The following is a 21,862-nucleotide window of genomic DNA, read 5'->3' on the forward strand; positions in this document are numbered from 1 at the left end:
GAACTTACATTTATTACTTGTCAAACTGCATATTCTTTCTTTCTCTCTCCCTTTCTCTGAATGGGGACCTAAAATACTGCCCATCACATAACAGTCATTCAACAACTACTGGAGTGAGTTATTGAATCAGCTGTAATTTTCCAAACAAGAGCAAAGTCATTGGCTTAGTGACACCAAACTAGTGATGTATAACTCATGCTGGAGATAATTTTGTGTTTGAATCCCCATCGCCCTATCATCATCTACTTTATACACACTAATGTGCTCCATGTACTGTATCAAGTGGTTTACATGAAGCAATAAACCATTATTTATCCTTATAGTTGAGAAAACTCTGGGTTAGAGAAGTTAGTTCTTCCTTCCTTCCTTCCTTTCTTCCTTCCTTCCTTCCTTCCTTCCTTCCTTCCTTCCTTCCTTCCTTCCTTCCTTCCTTCCTTCCTTCCTTCCTTTCTTTCTTTCTTTCTTTCTTTCTTTCTTTCTTTCTTTCTTTCTTTCAGAGAGACCGAAAGACAAAGATAGAGAGAATGGGTGAACCAGGGCCTCTAGCCACTGTAAACTCCAGACATCTGTGCCTCCATGAGCATCTAGCTTATGTGAGTACTGGGGAATCAAACCTGGGTCTGTAGGCTCTGCAGGCAAGTGCCTTAATCATTAAGCCATCTCTCCAGCCCAGAAGGTAATTCTTACCTAAAGTCATGCTGCTCTTATAGACAGTTTCCCTGCCTCCACGGCATCACTATTTGACTCCAGGAAAATACTTCCAAGGAAGAATGAAACAAGTTTCAGAGAAAAGAAAATTTTCCTTATGGTTCAACTAAGAAAGTGAAGATCCTGTGAAATTCAGACATGTGTCGCAGAATGCAGACCTCAGCAGGCATTTTCAATAAATCGTCTTTCCACTGTCCACTTCATGAGTCACGGCAAAGGATCCCCTCAGCAGAAAGACAGCAGAACAGTTGCTAATGTGACTGTTGAGGACAAGGGGGCAGATTCCATAAAGCCTGACTTTGCAAGCACAGTGAATGCTAACGGGCTCTAGCTGGAGCCTGGGGTCCTCCTTGCATCTCTAAATATGAGGACTCAGCTTCATTTGGGCATGGATTAAGCACTTTGCTAAGCTAAAAATCCAAGGTAATTTGATTGCACAGTTATAATGGTTTCTGGCCTCAACTGTCAGGTTGTAAGGTAGCACCATGGCCTGATGAGAAGCCAGATCTGCCGTGAGTTTGGGTCTGCTATCTTCACATGCGTGGACATATGTGGACAGATGCATAGCCAGTGCACACTTACACAACCCAGAGGAGGTCAAGTGCCTTCCTCTTCTCACTCAGTGGTGCGCTTCCTTGAGATGGAGTCTCACTCAACTCAAAGCTTCTGTTATTCGGTCAGATGAGCTGGCTGGCCAGCAGGCCCCAGCAATTTCCCAGTCTCTGCTCACTATGGGACTGAGGTCACAGGTGTGTGTGTGTGTGTGTGTGTGTGTGTGTGTGTGTGTGTGTGTGGCCACGCCCATCTGATTGTGTAGATGCTGAGGAATCTAGCTCCTCTTATGTTCACATGGCAAGCACTCTGACCCACTGAACCATCTCCCCAGCCCTGGGGGGCTGTGTTTTGTTGCTTTGACCTCATCCATTCTCACTCTAGGGAGGTTTAGTTTGGGCAGAGACACAGACATTCTCCTTATGAAAACTGCTGAGGGCTCTTAAGAGAACCATGCATCTCTCTGCACAGAACCAGGCGTAAGAAAAGTCCCTGTCATCTTAAAGTGGCAGCAAATAGGGTTGAGTCATTGGTCAACTATGCCAACAGTAACTGTTGAACCAGCAGCATGCATCAAGGCTGGCCCCTCCTGTCTCCTCCTGGAGGCTCCTCTGCCAGGTTATCCAAACTAGGGGTACACAGGACTTGAGGGGCTGGATAACTCAGTTATTTTCAGCAGACATGTTAATATTAAGAGAACCCAAAGGCTCTGAAGTTCAGAAATTAGCCCCTGTCCTCTGATAAGTTACGTGAGTGGTGGAATGACCCACCCCGAGCCCTCCACAGGAAAGGCTTCTCCTCAGTTTAGCCACTCCCCTCACTGAATGTCTTACAAAGACTTTCCTTAAAAGGAACTCTGGCCTTGGCCTTCTGGTAGGCAGTCTCTAAGCTCTTGGAATGTCATGCCCAATGAAAGCATCTTTGTTTGTGGTTTGTGACCAACAAGAGGGTCACAGTCTGATTCCAGGAAGATACTGAGCACACCGGTGGGCGGGTCTATCAAGGTGTATTATGGTTTTGACACTGTAATTTTGGGTCAGTTATCATCTGTGAATTTCCAGAGCAGGGGGAGAATGAACTGGCCATTGGGGTGGACACCAGCTTTCCACGATCACATCTAGCAAGAACTCTGAAGGCTGAGGTTCAGGTGAGCTCTCCTGGTAGTGTGCACTGCTGACATGCAGTCCCATGTGGGTACTGGAAAATAGCAATGGCCCTGACCCCACAGGGGCATAATGGAAGTTCTATGTCTGGAGTCTTCCTAGACTCGGTCCTGTGCCCACTTCCCATGGCTGATTTTGATTGGTGTCCTTTCCCTGTAGTGGGGCTTCAGCTGTATTCATGGATTCTGTGGTCTTCATGAATTATTAAAGCTGAGGGTGGTCTGAGGAGAACTCCCTTCTCCTGAACTTGGAAGTTGAGGTTCGAAGTCAGAATGGTTTGGGGACTGCTCAGTTCACCCTTGCTTCTGAACTGTCCAGTCCTACCGGTGCACTGGACCCGATGTTAGCTTGCCTCCCACCCTGAAAGTTCCCCAGGTCCCGGCATCCTCTGACTTTCCTAATTAATAACTTTGCTACTTTTTGGCAAGTCCAACCACCAGGAGCATGTTTCATGTGACAATCCAGTACGCACATATGTTTCTACGGTGTTATGCTGCATAAAGTCTTCCCGACCTCGCAGGCTGACATTCCATCTTAAGCTGCTCCGTGTCCTCCTTGGCACCTGCTGCATCCTTTGGGCCCTGTTGTTTCCACAAACTGTCATGGGTCGACATGCAGTTTCAGCAGCTGCTCTTACCCCCTGCCCCCAGCAGATCCCATCGCCGCCTTGTATCGTCTCTTACTTTGCCTCCTGAAGGTTTAAAAGCTACAAAGCCAACTTCAAAAGGACAATACTGGGCTGGGGAGATGGCTCAGCAGTTAAGGCGCTTGCCTGCGAAGCCTAAGGATCCATGTTCGACTCTCCAGATACCATATTAGCCAGATGCACAAAGGCGAGGCAAGAGCAAGGTCGTACATGCCCACTAGGTGGCACAAGCATCTGTAGTTCAATTGCAGTGACTGAGGTACTGGAACACCAATTCTCTATCGCTCTTCCCTCTGTCTCTCTCTCTAAAAAAAAAAAAGGGCAATACTTGATAGCATCTAATATTTGAGGCTACCTTCATGCTGGGCCCTATACTGAGAGCTTTCCTGTGCATCATTTATTATTATTATTTTCGCCATAAGGTAGATACTATCTCCATCCCTCATCACCACTGCCATCCCACCTTACAAAGGAAAGAGCCCCAGCTTGGAGAGGTTAACCAACTTATCCAAGGACACAGTCATAAGTGAGAGAGCAGAATTCAGGAGGAGCAGGACCCAAACTCAGCAGTTAACCACTAGACATAGGAAATGCCTCCCCTTCTGCCAGACCCAGGCTCCCTGACTGACCAGAATGCAATGCACTCAGACCTGTCTGCCACGGTTCTCCTCCCACATCTCAAGGGAGTCTCATTCTTCCAGAACACTGGTCACCCTTGCCTGTCTCCAGCAGCCTCGGCCTTCCCCACACCAATTAAACCGTCACAGCCGGCTGGCTTGGAGACAGGTGAGGACAGGAAGACAGCTGGAGGAAGAAGGGAATGAGGGGAGAGGGGGCCACTCTCAGCTCCAGCTGCTCTTCTGTTTTCTGTCAAATTGAGTTGCAGACTGGTGGATGAGCCGGCAGGGGTCCCCAGCGACTCCCCAGCTGCCTTCACCCCCTTCATGTTGGGTGGGATGAGAGGAGAAAGGCCTGCCTAGGTCCTGCCACAGCAGCCTGGTTCTCAAGTGCAGACTGCTTGCACCCTCAAGCCACAGCCAGAGAAGCATCTATTCTATGAACCACTCGTAGCTCATAGCCACGAAAGAAGCAGGGGATAAGGAAATCTCGGCTCTGTCCGTCACACAGGCCCCTTGCCTCACCTCCTCCTTTCTGTGCTGCCTGGCAGAGGGGAAAACGCCAGTCAACCCTGCACCTCCGTCCTTAGCTTCCTGAGCACTGCCTCTTCGTGGCCAGGACTTCCATGCACGGGGAGAGCAGGAGCACCTGCCCAGGGACAAACACCACAGAGGGACTTGTGCATCCCCGTTGATTTCTGTCCAGCCTTTGAGTTCAAAGACTGTGGACACCCAGGACCCTTGTACTGGAAGAAGCCAGGGTGAGTGAGCAGATGACCGAGCCTGATAAGGCAGGAGTTCTCGACATGTGGGCTGTGGATCAGCACTGGAGTCCTTGGCCAGCAAAAATGCCTGTAGCTTTCATCCATCTTCCAAAGGAAGGGGGTGCATGACCCCCAGAATAAGCTCACTCTGTTTACATGTACGCAGCACGTGTTGCCTGTGACCTCAGCTGCTGTGGTGCCCACCGTTGTTTCTCACTCACTAGTGTTTCCTCCACGCCTGCACACACCCACGCAGCCACCGAGTGAACCTCCGTGTCCTACCCCCAAGTCTTACCCAGGCCTGGAAACAGACTGTGCTGGAAGGCTCTTGCAGGCTGCATGGCTGCCTGCATACCTCTCAATTATTGATGCCGCTCTTAACAGACCCTGCTTTATTACTGCTGCCCGTGCTATCACGGGGAAGGCATGGCTCCTAATGCACTCCTGGCTCACTTCCTCCTGCTGGCAGAGGAAAAGCACATGCCAGGCAGAGTCTCCTAATTGCATCCATATTCTTTTCACCTTCCTCTGCATCGTGTTCCTACAGTTCCCTCTAGGACATCAAGATCAAGTGTATCTCAAACTGAGCTATGGGTTTATCTCTGCATTTCCTGGCATGGGGAAGGGGGCGTAGGGGGCATAGGAAAGCATCAACCCCTGAGAGCAGAGCAACTGTTCTCCCGAGGCTGCAAACAGGAACACACACACACACACACACACACACACACACACACACACGGCATCCTCTGGAAGAAGGGCTGGTTGAGTCCCAGCATTGAAGGTCCTGTGTTCTACCCACAGTACCTCCCAGAGTGTCCTGAGAGGTAAAAGGTGACCTGAGTATTTTCCATGCAGAAAGCAGAGACCTGAAGCAGCATTAGTAAAACTGGAGTTGACATAATTTGGTCATCTCTCTCCTACTTCTGGACCTATCTAGCCCTAGGCTCCAAGTTCAAACACAGCTTAATGCTACACCAGCACAAGATTCCAAATTTTCATGCAAAAACAGAAAGGCCAGTGAGGAGCAATAACCGACATCTGGGACCATAACTGGGGAGAGATGCCCAGATACCCTGCCATTGTTGTTTGTGGAGAGACAACATAAGAATGTCACCAATAAATGGTAAATGTGATGCTCAAGACAACTGTTAACTACAAGGCTGATGAAAACTATGGCCAAGGGCTTATCTGTGTGAGCTTGTGATTTATATTCACATACACTGGAAATAAAGCCAAATTTTGTAGTGCATGCCTGCTTAGCGAGGTCAGCCAGGAGGTAGTCTACAGAATCATCAGCTTCCACATTTAGCATGATCGATTCTGTCCTGGTCACGTTAGTCCGCTAGGAGAAGGGGACAGCTTGGGGCTTTTTTTTTTTCTTTCTTAAAAAGAATGTGACAATTTAAGGGGGATGTGTTCGTTTCCATTTATGTCCTGGAAAATACGCCCTTGTGACTTAGCAACCGTGTTTAAAGAGCTCTTGCAGTTCTTAAACAAACACAGTGTGTGTTTATGAGGTTCTAACAATGTTATTTTCAGAGATGACGTAGAGCTGGTGATATGTGGCATTAGGACTTTACAGTAAGTTGTACCTGATTTATTGTCATGGCATACAATAAAAAGAGAAACTGGAAACTTAATTAAGCATGTTTGAAAATGTGTTAGATAGAAAGTACCCCCAGGTACTTGAGGGCCTCAAGAACCCCCCCCCACTTTGGACAGAAGAAGCCTTTAGGGAGAGATGGGGAACAAGTGCTAAGAACATTTCCTGGCAATGGAGGAGCTGAGCTAACTCGAGGAGAAAGACAGACAGGTTGAAAACAGGAGACCCAAAGCTGGCAGGCAGAGATGTTTAGCTTGGCCAGTAGTTTTAAATTAGAGTAATATGCAAGCCCAATTTTTGCTCTTTGAAACATCATCACAAGGTCTGAGCAAGATCTATATTGCTGCTTGAGAACATTTGGTGGGGAGCTGGGTCCACTCTAGGAGAAGCCCAAGCTCGTGCCTCATGGTCCTCCCCATATCCGTCCCACCTACTTCTAACATCTGCCCTCCTCCAGTATCGATGAGAGCTTGTAAAGGTCGAGTGAAGTCTCATGAAGACAATGTTGGTTTTTATGGTTAGCAGACCTCTTAATCCAACTTTAGGCAGAAAGATGAAAAAGGCACTTGCTCTCCCAAAACTCAGCAGAAAAGCAAGATTATTATATTTTCTTAAAGTTTTTGATTTGCAAACAGGCGGCACTTAGTTTTAAGCCGGGTTGCTGAGGTTGATACTTCTGAACGTCCTAAGAATAGACTTGAAATGCAATGTTTAGTTTACTTTCCTATCTATAACAATTAAATGACACTGGGATCACTGTGGCATAAGATACCTATCTCTGAGCATTTTTGACTTAAGTGCGGAAGCTTTTAGAAGAATGAGATGGACGTAGTAGAAAAAACAGGGCCAACTTACCCATCAGATATGTCGAGCACAGAGCTTAAGGGTAACCATACTTCTAGAGACCAATAAACACCTGGATGTCAATTTACTTAAAATTAATAACAGTAAATAGTAAGTCATTTTAATAATTAACCCAACATGAGTTACATTTGCTTTATATCAATGTAGCTGTAAAATGTAAGTTTTAATAGTCTTTGTGAACAAAGGTGCCCCATAGGACAAAAGCCTAGAAGGCAAGAGAATGACCATGTGACCTTGGGGCAAGCATCAATGTCCAGACAAGCAGCCTGGCCGTCAGGAGCACGGCCCATCGGTACCGCCTCCCTTCCGCCTCACTCCTGTGGTGCTCGGCATGTGGCAAGGGCGTCAACAAGCTGCCTGTGCAGCGCTTCACACATTAAGGTCAGTCTCTAAAAGATCGTGGGGATACTTTACAGCCACTTTTAGAAAGTTCTGAAGATTTTAACTAGGTACACTTGGAGATTAGTATTAAAGCCACTCTTTGAGTCTGTGTGCTCTCTGCAAGTCTCGATCAATCTCAATTTTATCTCTCTCTCTGTCTCCTTCCCATGTATCCCAGGCTGTGTCAAATTTTCTATGTAGCCGCAGCTAGCCCTGGACTCCTGATCATCCTGCCTCCACCTCCCAAGAGCTGGGGTTAGAGGTGTGAGCCACGACATGGCACCACGGGGGACTTGCTAAGTCACTGTCATCAGAGGCCGACTTCAAGGCAGGCTGTCATGTGACTTACTGAAAATTAAAAAGGGTGAGCCCAAACACAACAAGAGTCCCCTCTTGAATATTCCTGGGGTCAGAAGGATACAGAGTTTTTTTTTGTCTCCTCAGCTCTAAAGCTAAAACACTCCATAGCGTCTGGCTATCTTTTTCAGCACTTCGGCCTTCAGGAGTTGGTTAGCCATGCTCATAGTCGTGACTGATAACATGCTACCTGCTGATATTTCCTCTGCTACTTTCTTACCTTGCTTTCCTATGCTTGAGGCTGGGTCTCCTAACCCTTATAAACATACAAAGAGTTCGCTCATCATGCTGGGAGAGACAGTCTTATCCATAGTATTCAGAATTCCCCAGTGTCAAATAAGGCTGACACTCAATGGGGACTGACTGCCCAATTGACAACTTTAAGGCCACAGGTACACAGGTCCCAGCCTCTCTGTCACTGTGAAGAGTCTGGTGACCAGTTCTCCATGCTTTGCTTCCCTACTACATGTGCAGGTGAGACACGGCTGTCACCTGTGCCTTGTGTGTGTGCACACGTGCACTGCATGAGAACACAGCTCCCTCTGTCTCTGTCTCTCTCCCTCGCTCTCTTCTCCAAAATTCTTTGAACAATGACATTTGCATCAAAATCCCCAAGGGCACTCTTGCTGCAAATGGTTCTATTTTTAAACCAAAAATGAGTCATCACTGGCCAGGGTCTCCCCAGAGCGACAATTTGTCAGGCTGTCAGGACAAAGGACACAGGGTAAAAAAGACAAGCAAGAAGTCACATGGCCTCCAGCCCATAAACCCCACAGCGAAGTCACAGTGCCACCTTGGCTGGCTGTGCTGTCACGGGCACCGTCCTTGGGTTTGGAGTGCGGCATCCTGAGCGCCAGTATTTCCCACAGTTGGCTCCTACCCGGACTCTCCGCACTCTCTGAATGCCCGCCTGCTGGGACTTTAAGGAGGCACCAGGGCTCAGATGAGGCATGCGGGAAGACTCGGTCCTCCTGTGGCAGAAAGTCATGCAATTGATTGCAGATGGCGTAAGTATGGGGGCTGAAGGCAGACGTGTTTCCTTTCCTTGCCCTGAAGCAGCCACTCTTTTAAGTGTTTCAGGAGTGCTAAGATGGTGCCAGGACATCCAAACGTCCCTTTTAAGTTCTGGAGAGTGGTGAGAAGGGCAGAGCTCGTCTATTCTAATTGTGGAGGGTAAAATGGATTTATAGACTAGTTAACAGACTGTGTTTTCACAGGGAAAACCAATCAGCAAATGGGCAAAGTATCCTCAAAAATAATGTGGAAAAAAGGCCTGGCAAGCCAAGACAACGAATTCAGCCTTGTTAATCTTTCATAACCGAGGTGAACTTTTACTCACCCCTGACACTCAGACAGTGCAGACACAGACAGACAGACAGGAGCAGGGTGATAAAAGGATCCATAAATGCAAGGCTTCTTGACAGCTGGAGATGACATAAGCAAGCCCCAGGATCCCACCTCTGGATTTGACCTTTTATACTTGGGGTTATCTGGGTTCCTTCCTCTGCCCATACAGTTTGTACCATGATGAATACTGGAGCATACAGAATTGGCATAAAAAGTCAATTTACTTTGCTTCTCGGTTTGCAGGCTATCATATTTTTGCCCACTATATAAATTTAGCACAAAGAACCCAAGAGATCAAGAAGAAAAAAGCGCCTGGACTTGGAAAGAAGAACTCCACTTTCAGTCAATAGTTCTGCCTTTGATTGGCTGAGTGACCTTGCACAGCTGACCTCACCCTTTGGGCCAGGGAGAGATTGCTGAAGCACAGGGAAGAGAGGCGCCAAGTGACCCCTGAAGTCAAGACCCGACGTCACACCCTAATATGAGGCATCAGTTCCAGGACTCCTCACGAATGCTGAAAATCCATCCACGGTCAAGCTCCTTATCTGGAGTGATGTAGCATCTATACAGAGCTTAGATTCCTCCTCCCGTATACCATAAGCTCTCAGTACAGTGTCAAAGCTCTGTCAATGGCTGTTGGGCTGTAGCGTGCAGGGAATAAGGACAAGCAGAAGAGCCTGTGAACATTCAGTAAACGTGAAATTGTCCCCAGCATTTTCCACCCACAGTTGGTCAAGTCCTCAAGGTACAGAGGGCCAACTCTATTCTCAAGTTGTCAAGCAACCCTGGAGGGTCTCGCTAAGCTCTCCCTCCCACTCCCAACAGCGTTCCTCGATGCTTCCAGTGAAGGGGGAAGTGTTGCTGCAGGTGATGCTGAGATACCTTCTGCACACTGAGCAAGAAGTGAGGAAGGAGAGACCGTCTCACGACTGTGGAAGACAAAAGGGGGCACTCCGAGACAAATAAACTAACCTAATGCTTACAATCAAAGCATGGAGACTGACCTCCAAGTCCGTCCACATAAAGGCTAAGACGCAGGGCTAAGCTGACTCCATTCCCTGGTGACCTTTCCACTCACCTTCACTACCAGGCCTATTCCCAATTAAAGAAAGAAAAAAAAAAACTGGCTGAGGTATAATAATTGAGTCGGGGCTCCAGAATGAGAAGGTGCTGTGAAAGGTTAAGTTCTGAGAGGCCAGGACTTCCTGCCGTGAGCTGCTTGCAGCGTCTGCCACAGGATCCCTTCTTTCCCCTCCCTCAAGGCCCAGCTTCCTCCACCATCTGACATGCTACTCTTCCCACAGCTGCTGGCTCTCCTGTTGTGTTCCCCTCGCAGATGCGCAGTGCTGTTCTCAGCACCCTGCCCTTGAACTTTTCCTACCCATAATTTTCCAAACCAAAGGCTGGCAATAAAAATGTCAGTGAGAGAGGGGAGAAGATTGTGTGGGGGGGGGGTAGTATTTTTTTTTCAGGAGTATTTTTAAAAGAAGAAAGAGAACAGAGAGATGCTCTGCACGCACACTGATTTGTGTTGACTTCCTCAGAAAAGGTTAACTGCATGCTGTGACTCCTCAAACAAGGCAGGACGGTGGAATGCGGGAGCTAATTATTGAGAACACCACCGAGAATGACCCTGATCCATGAAAGGAGGTTCTAAGAGCTAAGATATGCCGAGGCACTCCCTTCCCTGTGAGATCGCCGCCCAGCCCAGCTAGCCGCAGCGAGGGGCTGCGAGGCTGTAAGAGGGAAAGATACCCCAGGGAGCTGCATCTGACAATGCGCTGGAGGATGCGACCTGTGCCGTCTTCACGTTCCTGCCAAGTGCCTGCCAACCTGGGCGCATGGTGCATGGGCACACATGCCAAATCAACACTTGCGCAGTCAGGATAAAACTGAAAAAGAAAACCAATGACCCCGTGTCACTCTGAAGACCTCCCACAGGGGTAATGGGGAGATGGCTCAGCAGCTGCGCAAGCTCCAGGATCTAAGTTCGACCCCCAGTGCTCACGTGAACAGTGAGGCATGGTCATGCATGCCTGTAACCCCAATGCGGAGGACAGACCAGCCAGTCTGATGGAAAAATGAGGAGCTTCCACCTTCAGTGAGAGACTGTCTCGGGGAATTAAGGCAGATAAGTAACAGAGGAAAACACCCACTATGCTTTTTTGGCCTCTGCATATGTATGCATGGGGCACATGCATCTGCACACCCACATCACACGCAAAACAACAACAAAAGGTCCCCACCCCCCAACAGAAACCTCAAGGTCAAATTTTGCTAAAGTCCATCGGTTTCACAATCAATGCCCTATACTCAGTGCACAACAATAAATTAAAGCCTGTAACTCTCTAAATGGATAATGAAACGTGTTAGGTGATGGAAACAAGACATCTCTGGTTATCGACCTCCGTGTGTCAGGTAACAGACGCAGAGGATGTGGTGAGGGTGGGAACACAGAGGGTTTTCCACTTGAAGTATGAGGAGCCTCCAGGGGTGACGAGCTTGCCCTGCTCCCTACTAACCTGGCCCCGGCCCATCACAGAATGCTGCCACCCCGAAAACAAAAAACAAAAAAACAAGAGAGTCTTTTAAGCCAATAGTAGGAAGGACGGACATGAAGATGCAAACCGACATCGGACATGAACCACAGCTGCAGTCCAGGGGGAAAAGTCTCTGACAGGACCCGAAGAAGCACCGTCCACCACAGACCTGAGACTCTGAGGGTGAGAACGCAGGCATGGAGGGCCCACGGTAAATCAAGCAGACGACTCGGCAGGAAGAGCAGGAACACCTTCCATTCCTGCAACACCGCACAAACCCCTTTCGGTAACTCCCACCATCTGCAATTTCACTGCTTGACCCTGGGCAGGGACGTGAGAGAGGCTGGGGTAGATTGTGGCGCCACCGCTTGTTTGCTACATGCTTGGGGACAAACCTTACAGCTCCATCTTTCTCATCTGTAATGTGGGAATGATAGGACTGACCCTTGGTAGGCTGTTTGAAGAATCCAGTAAGATGGAATGCAGTTTTTTATTTTATTTTATTTTATTTTATTTTATTTTATTTTATTTACTTATTTGAGAGCGACAGATAGAAAGAAAGAGGGAGAGGGAGAGAGAGAGAGAGTGACAGAGAGGGAGAGGGAGAATGGGTGCGCCAGGGCTTCCAGCCACTGCAAACGAACTCCAGACGCGTGCGCCCCCTTGTGCATCTGGCTAACGTGGGTCCTGGGGAATCGAGCCTCGAACCAGGGTCCTTAGGCTTCACAGGCAAGCGCTTAACCACCAAGCTATCTCTCCAGTCCAGTTTTTTTTTTTTTTTTGAAAGTGCTCTGCTCACATATAACACATCAGTAGCTAATATTCCAGCCACCTGCTGGCTCTTCCCTTTTGAAAGAGGATTTCTCAGCTGAGGGATGAAAGACCATTTTATGTACAAAGATGGATGGCTGCTTTATGCAGTCCATGTATCCTGCCCTCATGTAGACATATATGGTTAATAATATTAGTAATAATAGTGACATTACTATTATATCTACCTCTTAGTTAAGAATTCCTGTTCTGGAGTTGATATTTACTATTATCATTATTATTATCATTATCTCCCTACCTCTTAGGTAAGAATCACTGTTTTGGTGTTGACATTATTATTATTATTATTATTGCTGTTTTCTCCCTACCTCTTACATAAGAATCACTGTTCTGGTATTGAGGGGAGGGTGACCTCAGTATTATTGTAAAGCTCTAAATAGCTGCATCATAATAACAGTGATGTAGGTTTTATTTTCAGACTATGAAAACCATCTGGTCAGTTTTCATATAATTACCCTTCACCATACTTAATCATAACCAGTTTGGCCACCTCCAAAGTATTCAAAAATCATCTCACTGAAAATGTTACAGATGAATGAACACAAAATCAATGAGAATAAAGTGAATAAACAAAGGAATGAATTCCAAAGCAAAATGTATAAAGACCAAGGAGGGGCCATTTTCAGGCATAACACTGCTGTTACCCTGGCAATGGGGCACATTGATTAGATACTCTTACCAAAATTAGTGCTGTGATTCCCTCCACCTTCCTGATGTCCATCTCCCCCAAACAGCAGTGCTGAAACCAGAAACCAAGAGTAAAGTCTGGCAGAATTGGCAGGGGCCCCCACTGAGCACCAGCCCTCTTGGAGCAGATAAAGCCATTAAGGAAAACTTTAACCATGCATAGCCTTTCAGCTTTACCCTGCTAACAGCAGGTAGCGTGCCTTTCAGAGGCAGGAGCCTGCCTTCCAGCTACCAGCTAGCTAGCGGGACCTGACCTTCACTTGGAGTATATGCTGCATTAAATATTCACCATCCACCTAACTGCAGCAGAAGAAGTAGCCACGTTTAAACATGAATCAAAGGAATAAATATCTCCACACATGTGAGTCATCCTTTCCCAGAATGCCTCTGGATAAATGCAAATGTGCAAGGCTTCTAGAGCTCCTGTCTCTTCCAACTTTCTTTGGAAATTGTGGAAGCAATGGGGCCAGCTGCCTTCCATAATGCATGAATCCTGCCCTCACAATGACATCCTCATGTCTTCCTTAATTTTCCTCCTGTTAGGTAAGAAAAACTGTTCTGGTATCAAGGGGAGGAGTGGAGGAGTGACAGTGACCTTCACACTCATAGGGCATCGAAGGGGACCTCTGACTTGGTTGTATGATTTTGCTCCACGTGGACCGGAGTGCGCAAGACAAAAGGTGTGTGGAGAGAGGCACCAGGGAAACAGCCAAACAAGGAGCTGCGGTGACGTGTCACAGAAACGGGCAAGGAGCCTTTGAAAAAGACACAGAACTTCTCTGGACGACATGGACCTGGGGTGGCTATCTTGGGGGATGGGATGACTGTGCCTGTCACATGTCAGGGCGGCTGTGAAGACCCTGGTATGTATGCCCACCTACAGCCTCGCCAGAGAACACCTCCCTCTGCTTGGGTCTTGACAGAGTCTACCATTGGATGATGCACAACATCTTAACAGAGCTTCGTGTCATTATTCTCTTTGGCTCTCAACTGTAGGAGCTCTGAGGACTATTTTTCTTAGCTGGATAGTAACCATTGAAGGTCACCCAAATGGTTCTTCCTGTAGGGATCACTTGAGGAAAATGAGGACCCAAAAGAAGGCTTCTCAATGCTTCCATGCAAAAGACCCCACTGGAGGATCTACATGCCTGAGAATTCAAAAGGAAAGACTTCATCCTTTTGTCCATTTGCACAGCCAAAATTAGCATCTCTGAGGACAGGCTGGCCAAGCCAATCCCTGGAGCCTGTTTTATACACTCATCTGCATTCTTTGTACTTCTCAAAGGGTCAGGTGTCAACAGCCTTAAACCTAGAGCTTCTGAAAGTGGGAGAGCCCCTACCACGTGGATGAGGCCAGCTTTGGCTATAAGGTACTGAGACAAGTGATTCTGTAGACCATGTTGGCCCAGTGAGGTTACTCCTGATCTTTCATTTAATGAAATGTACAAATACGGACTAAAATTCACCTCAAGAATAATGGGTACTTTTCTGTCCAGTGTGACAATTTAGTATAATTTCCAAGAGAAGTTTGCAACCACTTCCCAAGACACCTAGATGGCCAGCCAAACCATGTCTGTTAACCTGGTAATAGCTTTAAACGAAAAAGATACATTTTTTTTTAAATTTTTTATTTATTTATTTGAGAGTGACAGTCACAGAGAGAAAGACAGATAGAGGGAGAGAGAGAGAATGGGCGCGCCAGAGCTTCCAGCCTCTGCAAACGAACTCCAGATGTGTGCACCCCCTTGTGCATCTGGCTAACGTGGGACCTGGGGAACCGAGCCTCAAACCGGGGTCCTTAGGCTTCACAGGCAAGTGCTTAACCACTAAGCCATCTCTCCAGCCCGAAAAAGATACATTTTTTTAAGAAATAACCTTTACTTCCCCACCCTCTTCCCATTTGCACCTTTTACATGGGCAAAGTTTCATTTTATCTCATTCACTAAGCTTGATTATAATTTGCTCAATGGGTTTCACTTGATTTTCTAACTGGGAAGCCATGAACTTATCATAAAGATGACTTTATAGACTCCACTTTATTTTTTCCCATAACGGAGCATGCTTGCTGGCTCTCCCTGGGAAGATGAAAGACTCTCTGTACCGATGACTAACAGTCCTGCCCACAGATCAGACTCTTGGGTCTCAGAACCAAATGAAGAAATGGAAATGAAAGTAGATGAAGTTATGTATGGAACCACACGGTCTTCCTGTAAACAAGATCTTGTTGTAATAAACCACACAGCTGTATTAGTGTAGGAAGAGAGAAAGGAGAAAGCTAGGATAAGGCTTGGGCAGTCCCTATGGAAAACAAAGACAGTCCCATTTCTAAGATTACTTGCATTTTGGCTGAGGAAAGCTAAAATCAGAAGTGAAACTCATAGACTTCGTATAGACTCTTTGAAAGTCCCTAATAGAAACAGATTCAGAGAAGACATCCAATGCCAGCTTCTGCAAGGCTTAGCAAAATCGGAATTAAATCCAAAGGGCATGGAGGAAGAGGGGGTATTGGAGAAGTGTATCAGTCTTTTGTGGAATTTCATGCTTTCCAATCCTCTCCCATGGAGGTGAGAACAGAATCTCTGGAGACAAAGGTTGTCCCCTCGTAGACACTATATAAAAAAAAAAAAAGGACACCACCCAATTCCATCTAACAGCAGCATTTTATTTCCAAAACATACAGAAGGGCCAAAAAGGGAGTCAAAGGGAAGGAAGGGACACAGAAGGCATTGGTCCTTCTGGAAGATCTCCACACTCACCTTCACGTTAGAGTGTTCTCTCTTGAGGACACACAGCCCACATGTCTGAACCTCTTCCTTGAACCCCAGCAAAGGCGTTGGCAAGTTATGTTTGCACCCCTGACATGTGAAAATAACCCTAGAGAAAAAGGGGAGAAGTATGACCAACAGCTTGAGGTTCCCAGTGCAATTCAAATGTGGTCCAAAATTCTTAAGTAAATAGGAAAACAGAGCTTACCTTCACTTACAAGCCAACCGGAGTCCTTCCAGACTTAATAAAAACTCTTCTCTTCCCTTTCTAGGGATTCCAAAGATAGAGGCGTGTGCAATTTCATCCCCTGAAAGTGTTTAAAGGACTTGCCACTCAAGATGGATAAGGGCCCTATCTTGGTAGGCTGATGAACTTCTGATACACTCAGACGTGACTGACTTCCAGAGACGGGTGATTAGACATGTTTTCTTTATTTTCTCTTCAGTTATAAAATACACAAAATCCTCTCACTGGTGACCAGACAGCTCTGGGAATTCAGAGGTGAGGTGTGGGTGACATGACCACCATCTGGAGCCACATCAAAAGTGAAATACTAAGCTGAGAATTCAGGCATCCCAGAGTCCGAGCCAACAGGGGCACTAGGCAGTTTCCTGGGAACAAAGTCAAGTACCTGACTGCACCAGTGACAGTAAGAGAAGGTGGAAAGTCTCTCCCAGCCGGCAGTGTGGACACCACGCTCGGGGCCACCATCCTTGGCCAGAGTTGTCAAGTTCAGGTCACAACAGAAAAACATGTAGGACTCCAGCCAGCTCCGACCACATCACAGATGCTGTCAACACCAAGACTGTAGGAGCTTTGTTGGAACAAGGAGTACACCTGCAGGAGACCCGCAGACCCTGGCCCTGGTTGCTGCTCTCTGAAGCCTCCTGCAAGATCTTCGCCGTCTGTGACCCATGATCACCTCGGAGCACCAGTTCACCCCACTGGCGCCTGAAAGTCGTCTGCTATAGTTCTCAGATGGCCACGTGCCTCCCTCTTGAGGAATCTTCATGAATGCTCCCACTGGGTTTCCTTACCTCGCAAGTGAAGAACCACCAGAGTGACGTTCCAGCTAAGCATTTGGTATCTGAGCACCATGTTTTCTAATCCGCCAAATGTGATCAAAGGACAGGAAATGACTGAGAAAAGGACCCTATGACCATGACCAGAATGGCTCCAGTTCTCATCTGCTGGACCCTGACAACCCTCTCAGAGGATTAAAATGCCCATTGAACCCCTCGACTTTTTGATATCTTCAGTGAAAAGACTTCATCAGCAAACAAAGCTATTTAGAAATAAATAGTACCCAGCAAGAAGTCTCGGCCCCAGCTATCTCTCCCTTCAGGGCCAAAGCACCCTTCCTTCTGAAGGATTTTCTTTTATTCAGAAAATGAACACAGAACAGTCCTGCCTTCCTCCCCAAGTGTTTCACTCTAAGGAGGGTTTTTCAAAGGTGGATGTTAAAGTAAGTAAGTTCATCAATGTAAAGGCAATGACCAGTTTAGGGAAAAGGGACAAGATCATGTATTTGAAATACTCACTTGGACGAATCTATGAAGTATATTACAAGTGCGCCAATGCTGAGAGCAAATACTAAGACAACCTGAAAAAGAAGAGAGGAACCCCATTACTGAAGAGCTCTGCATTGGGATGTTTACGTTTTGGGCACACGGCAGCTCTGAAACATAATCTCTCCCTGGCTGCTCCACAGGCTACCTCCACACTGGCCCTTTGTGGCCAGTGGCAGCAACCTCACTGCCTGCCAATAGGGGTCAGGGCAGGCTTTTCCATCCATAGTGGGGTTTTTTTTGCTTTTTAATCTGGTCCTATTAACTCAAGGTCCAGTCCCTCTATAAGCAACTTCAAGGGGAAAGAGCTAGTTAAATCCCATATGTAACCCAGGACTTAAAGGGACTCAAATAAAGGAATATTAATTTTTAACAGCTTTGTTGCTATGTAATTCATTTACCAGAAAATTCATGCATTTTAAGCAGAAAATTCCTTAATGAGTCCGTAAATTTACCAAGTTGTGAGACCATCGCCATGATCTTGGCTTCAGAACATTTTTAACATCTCAATAAGTTCTCTCAAGCCTGTTAAATTAATCCCCAGACAGCCACTAATCTACTTTCTGTCTCTACACAAGAAATATCCATTTTAAAAAGACACATGTCCAGATGTGTACATGTGCTGGCATGTGTATATGCATATATCCAGATCTTTCCATAGAAGTGTAAGTGTATTCACTGCACATATGCTCTGTGTGTCTTTGTGTGTGCTTAGAACGCCACTCAAGTATTTACAAGAGATAATGCAAGCACAAAGAAAGTCAATTAGGTCATACATCTGGCCACTTAAATGACAGCCGCTATCCCTTACTCATCGCTCGGGATCAATCAGCGCTGATACAATAGGCAGTTTTGGCATTGCCTTTGATGCACGCCCGCCCCATGCAAGCCCATCAAGTGAATATGCAGCAGTTTAGGCAGCAGATACTGACACTTCCCTCCTCCTCCCTCAACGTCCCCGTGTGTTTATTTAATCTTTCACAGAGAAGACTACTAATACAAACATAAGACGGCCAAAGTAAAAACACAGGGCAACAGACACCAATTATTATTATTATTGCTTCACCACCTTACATGCCTGACTGCCCTCAAGGATACCCTTGAGATGCGCTGATACCCTTAAGGACAGACCGCAGGTTCATGGGGCTTTAGAGGCAACCATCCCCTGGTGTTAGGTACCAACATCCAGCAGTGTGTAAGAGAGAGGGAAAGTGCAAACATCTGTGTTTTGTGTGCGTTTCCAAGGTGGGCAGCAGAAAATGGAGTCTGCGTGCAGTGCACCCTGGAAATGAACCCCGTGGAGCCATAGGCACGGGATGGCAGGATACCCAGTCAAAGACAGCTGGATATGAGACAAGGGACACACAGCTTCAAAGAAATTGCTAACATCTCTCTTTGAAAAGAAGGGCTGAACCAAGAAGCCACTGGCATTTATTTTACTCTTCCACATGTGCTTCTGCAGTCGGTCAGCCATTGCCAGCTACCAGCAGGATCCCCCTTGGCTGGCTCCCCTCAGTCCCCCCCTTTCACACGCATTCATTTGGTTCATTCACAGAATCTCAGCAAAGGTATGCACCAAACAAAAACATAAGCAGGCCGCTGCTTCTTCCTCTACAACAAATAGCTTAAGATTAATTTGGATCTGTGCTGCTATTTCTGAGCCTTAAGCGGTTAGATCCTGGCCCTGACCTCATTCTCAAAAAGCTACATAAGGAAGAGGTATGGCCAGCACAGAGAGGCGGAGCCTCTTCATTCATAAACAGCAGACCCAGGACTAATCCTTGGCAGTTTGGCTCTGTGGGCTTCTGAATGCTGAACTTCTGTGGATGCTGGCTAGATAGTTCTACACCATAAATAGCTATAGTCCCATGAAAGAAAAATCAAAGTCCTTGCAAATGGCATCTTCATCATGCTGCAACACATTAGCATCGTGGCGCCCCTGCCAAAGCGATGGCTTCCCAGCATCAGGATGGCCAGAGTAACTGACGCTCATTTATCCCAGCTGCCTCCACTTGGCCTCTGTGATGGGGACTAATGTATTGCTTATTTAAGCAAATCAGCTCGTGACAGACAGAAGGAGGGAATAAATCCTGCTGTTCTCTTAAGGCTCCAGTATCAGCATCTCTTGGAAAGCGTCAGGGTGGAGGGAAAGCAGGAGGAAGTGACTTCCGTAGAGCTTCTGCTGAGAGGCTGTGGGCTTGGGCCCACATGCCCTGTCAGAAGGCTATCTTTCTGGAAGGAACTGGGAGTGGAAACTGGGCCACCCACCAGGAGCCACTGTCACCTGCCTACATGCATAAAAAGATCCGTGCTTCTCAGCATGAAGAAAACTGTGCACATAACCTTTAAACTTACTAAGGGTCATTTACCATGTCAGGCTTGATCACATGGTCAACCTGGATTCAGGTGAGGCAGAAACTTGGCCTTGGCCATGACAACAGAAACCAACAAACACTTGGAGACTCTCAGATAGCCATAGCAAATTCACCCAAAAGGACTAATGTCTCTCTGTCCCTAGCTCTCTAAAAAAAAACCCCAATATTTGGAACTCACACTCTAAATACAAAAGAAAACTAAAATAAAGGGAAGTATAAAAGTGGGCTGGGGCGGGGGAATGATCCGGCAGCCCAAGGTCGAGTCCACGGTGCCCAGGTAAAGCCAGACACAAAGTGGCAAACGCATCTGTAATGCGAGCTGGAAGGCGATGCTACCAAGGAGACTGGCTCATGCAGCAGGGCAACACTGAGAGACCCTGCTTCAAAGAAGAAAGAGGAAGACAAACACCCTGAGGCTGTCCTCAGACCATACGTGTGTCATGGCATGCATGCACCCATATACACACAAATCGTGAAGAAAGAAAAAAAAAGGAAGAGGAAAGCCAATAGCAACAGATAAACCAGGATAAGAGCACAAAATAGATTTTTAGCCTGAATGGTAATAGCTGCCTCCAACAGCCATCTAAATAGTTATTTAACATATACTGTCTACAAGGCCCAAGAGAGACAGAAGGTTGAAGTTGACTTGGAGATGTGAAATATACTCTCATACAGAGATGTCTTTGCACAGACTGGGCCTATGCTGTGACACAATCAGTGATCAGTGTGCAATGCAGGCACAGTGAGACATTAATGAGGTGAATCACTAGTAAATGGAAAGTTAAAGGAAGGTAGGGGCAACAGGGGCTTTTGTTTCAGTATCTCTTCATTCTCCAAGTATCTTTTGTTTTTTTAAAGCAAGAGATAGAAAGAGACAGAAAGACAAATGATGCACCTCAGCCACTGCCATCAAACTCCAGATGCTTGCACCATCTAGTGGGCATGTGTGACCTTGAACTTGCCTCACCTTCATGCATCTGGCTAATGTGGGATCTGTAGTCAAACATGGATCCTTAGGCTTTGTAGGCAAGCACCGTAACCACTAAGCCATCTCTCCAGCCCCGAGTATCGTTCCTTGATACAAGCTATGGCTTCTCCCATGTTCCCTCAGTAAGGGTCACTGGACATCCTTCTGTATGCTTCCATGGTCCCAGAGATGAGGAGGATTGAAACCCCAGAGACATGGAGAGACATTGCCAAGCAAAACACAACAATCCAGACAACAAAATGCCCATGCACTTCACCAAATTTGTCCCATACAGGAGCCTGTGGCCAGCAGTCTGACCCAGAAGGCCATGCGCTCACTGCCTCTGAGAACAGGGCTTCTGCTAGCTGTCAGCACAGCTGGTCCAGCTTGTCCTCCTTCTAGGATGGACGCCCCCCATATTTTGGCCACCTTGGATTGTATGCACTGCTGTGCCCTGAGATTGACGGAAAGTGCCCATAAGCTACATATGGTGATACTGAAGCAGACACTTAGAAGCCACTTTTGCTAGAAAGCTTTGACTTCTCATTTGGGCCCCAAGGAAATCAAAAGCAGCCTAGCATCACAGCCTTCAGACTGCATCTGTACTTTGGCTGAAGGCACAGAGGTACATGATTTGTCCTCAACCTTTCCTCTTGAATCATCTTGAATTCCAAGAGGGGCAAAACCTCAAAGGACAGAATGTCCTCTTGGGTGAGGACAAGTGTTCACGAGGGCAAAGCTGCACACTGGAAGAGGTGACCGTCCTGCAGGAAGCAGACTGCTTCGGTCACAGCAAAGACTGATTAACAGATCGACAGCGTGTTAGACCACCTTGCAAGCCTGGAGCTGAGACAATGATGGGTCAGTGATGGGTGGGATCACACCTGGACAAGAACTGCTTAGTTATGTGTACATCCTGCCCTCTATTTAAACCTAAACCTCACGTCAATAACATAAAGACAGACTTGCGGGGGGGGGGGGTGTCACTGGACCACCATCTTATCTGCACCTCCTCCCAATGTGGCCACATTAAGTAAAGCTCCTTTGTCTGTTTTTCACTATTATTTATTTCTTTATTAGAGATGGCCACAGTCCAGGTTTTTCCCACAAAAACTCGAGTTACAAT

General features: G+C 46.9%; 1 protein-coding gene across 32 annotated transcripts in view; it reads right to left on the reverse strand.

The window, feature by feature from the left end:
- The window catches only part of Kcnma1 (potassium calcium-activated channel subfamily M alpha 1), a 757,466-nt gene that overhangs the window by 340,237 nt on the left and 395,367 nt on the right, over nt 1-21,862 (reverse strand). For 31 of the 32 annotated variants that reach the window (XM_004657971.3, XM_004657965.3, XM_004657975.2 and 28 more), the window contains exon 3: nt 17,368-17,429. In XM_004657971.3, coding sequence (XP_004658028.2) covers nt 17,368-17,429 — 62 coding nt within the window. Of the gene's footprint in view, nt 1-16,111; nt 16,134-17,367; nt 17,430-21,862 lie in introns of those variants that run through there. The other variant, XM_045137474.1, reaches the window with a different exon arrangement.

The sequence above is a fragment of the Jaculus jaculus genome, chromosome 18, assembly GCF_020740685.1.
Source record: "Jaculus jaculus isolate mJacJac1 chromosome 18, mJacJac1.mat.Y.cur, whole genome shotgun sequence".
NCBI classification, from domain to species: Eukaryota; Metazoa; Chordata; class Mammalia; order Rodentia; family Dipodidae; genus Jaculus; species Jaculus jaculus.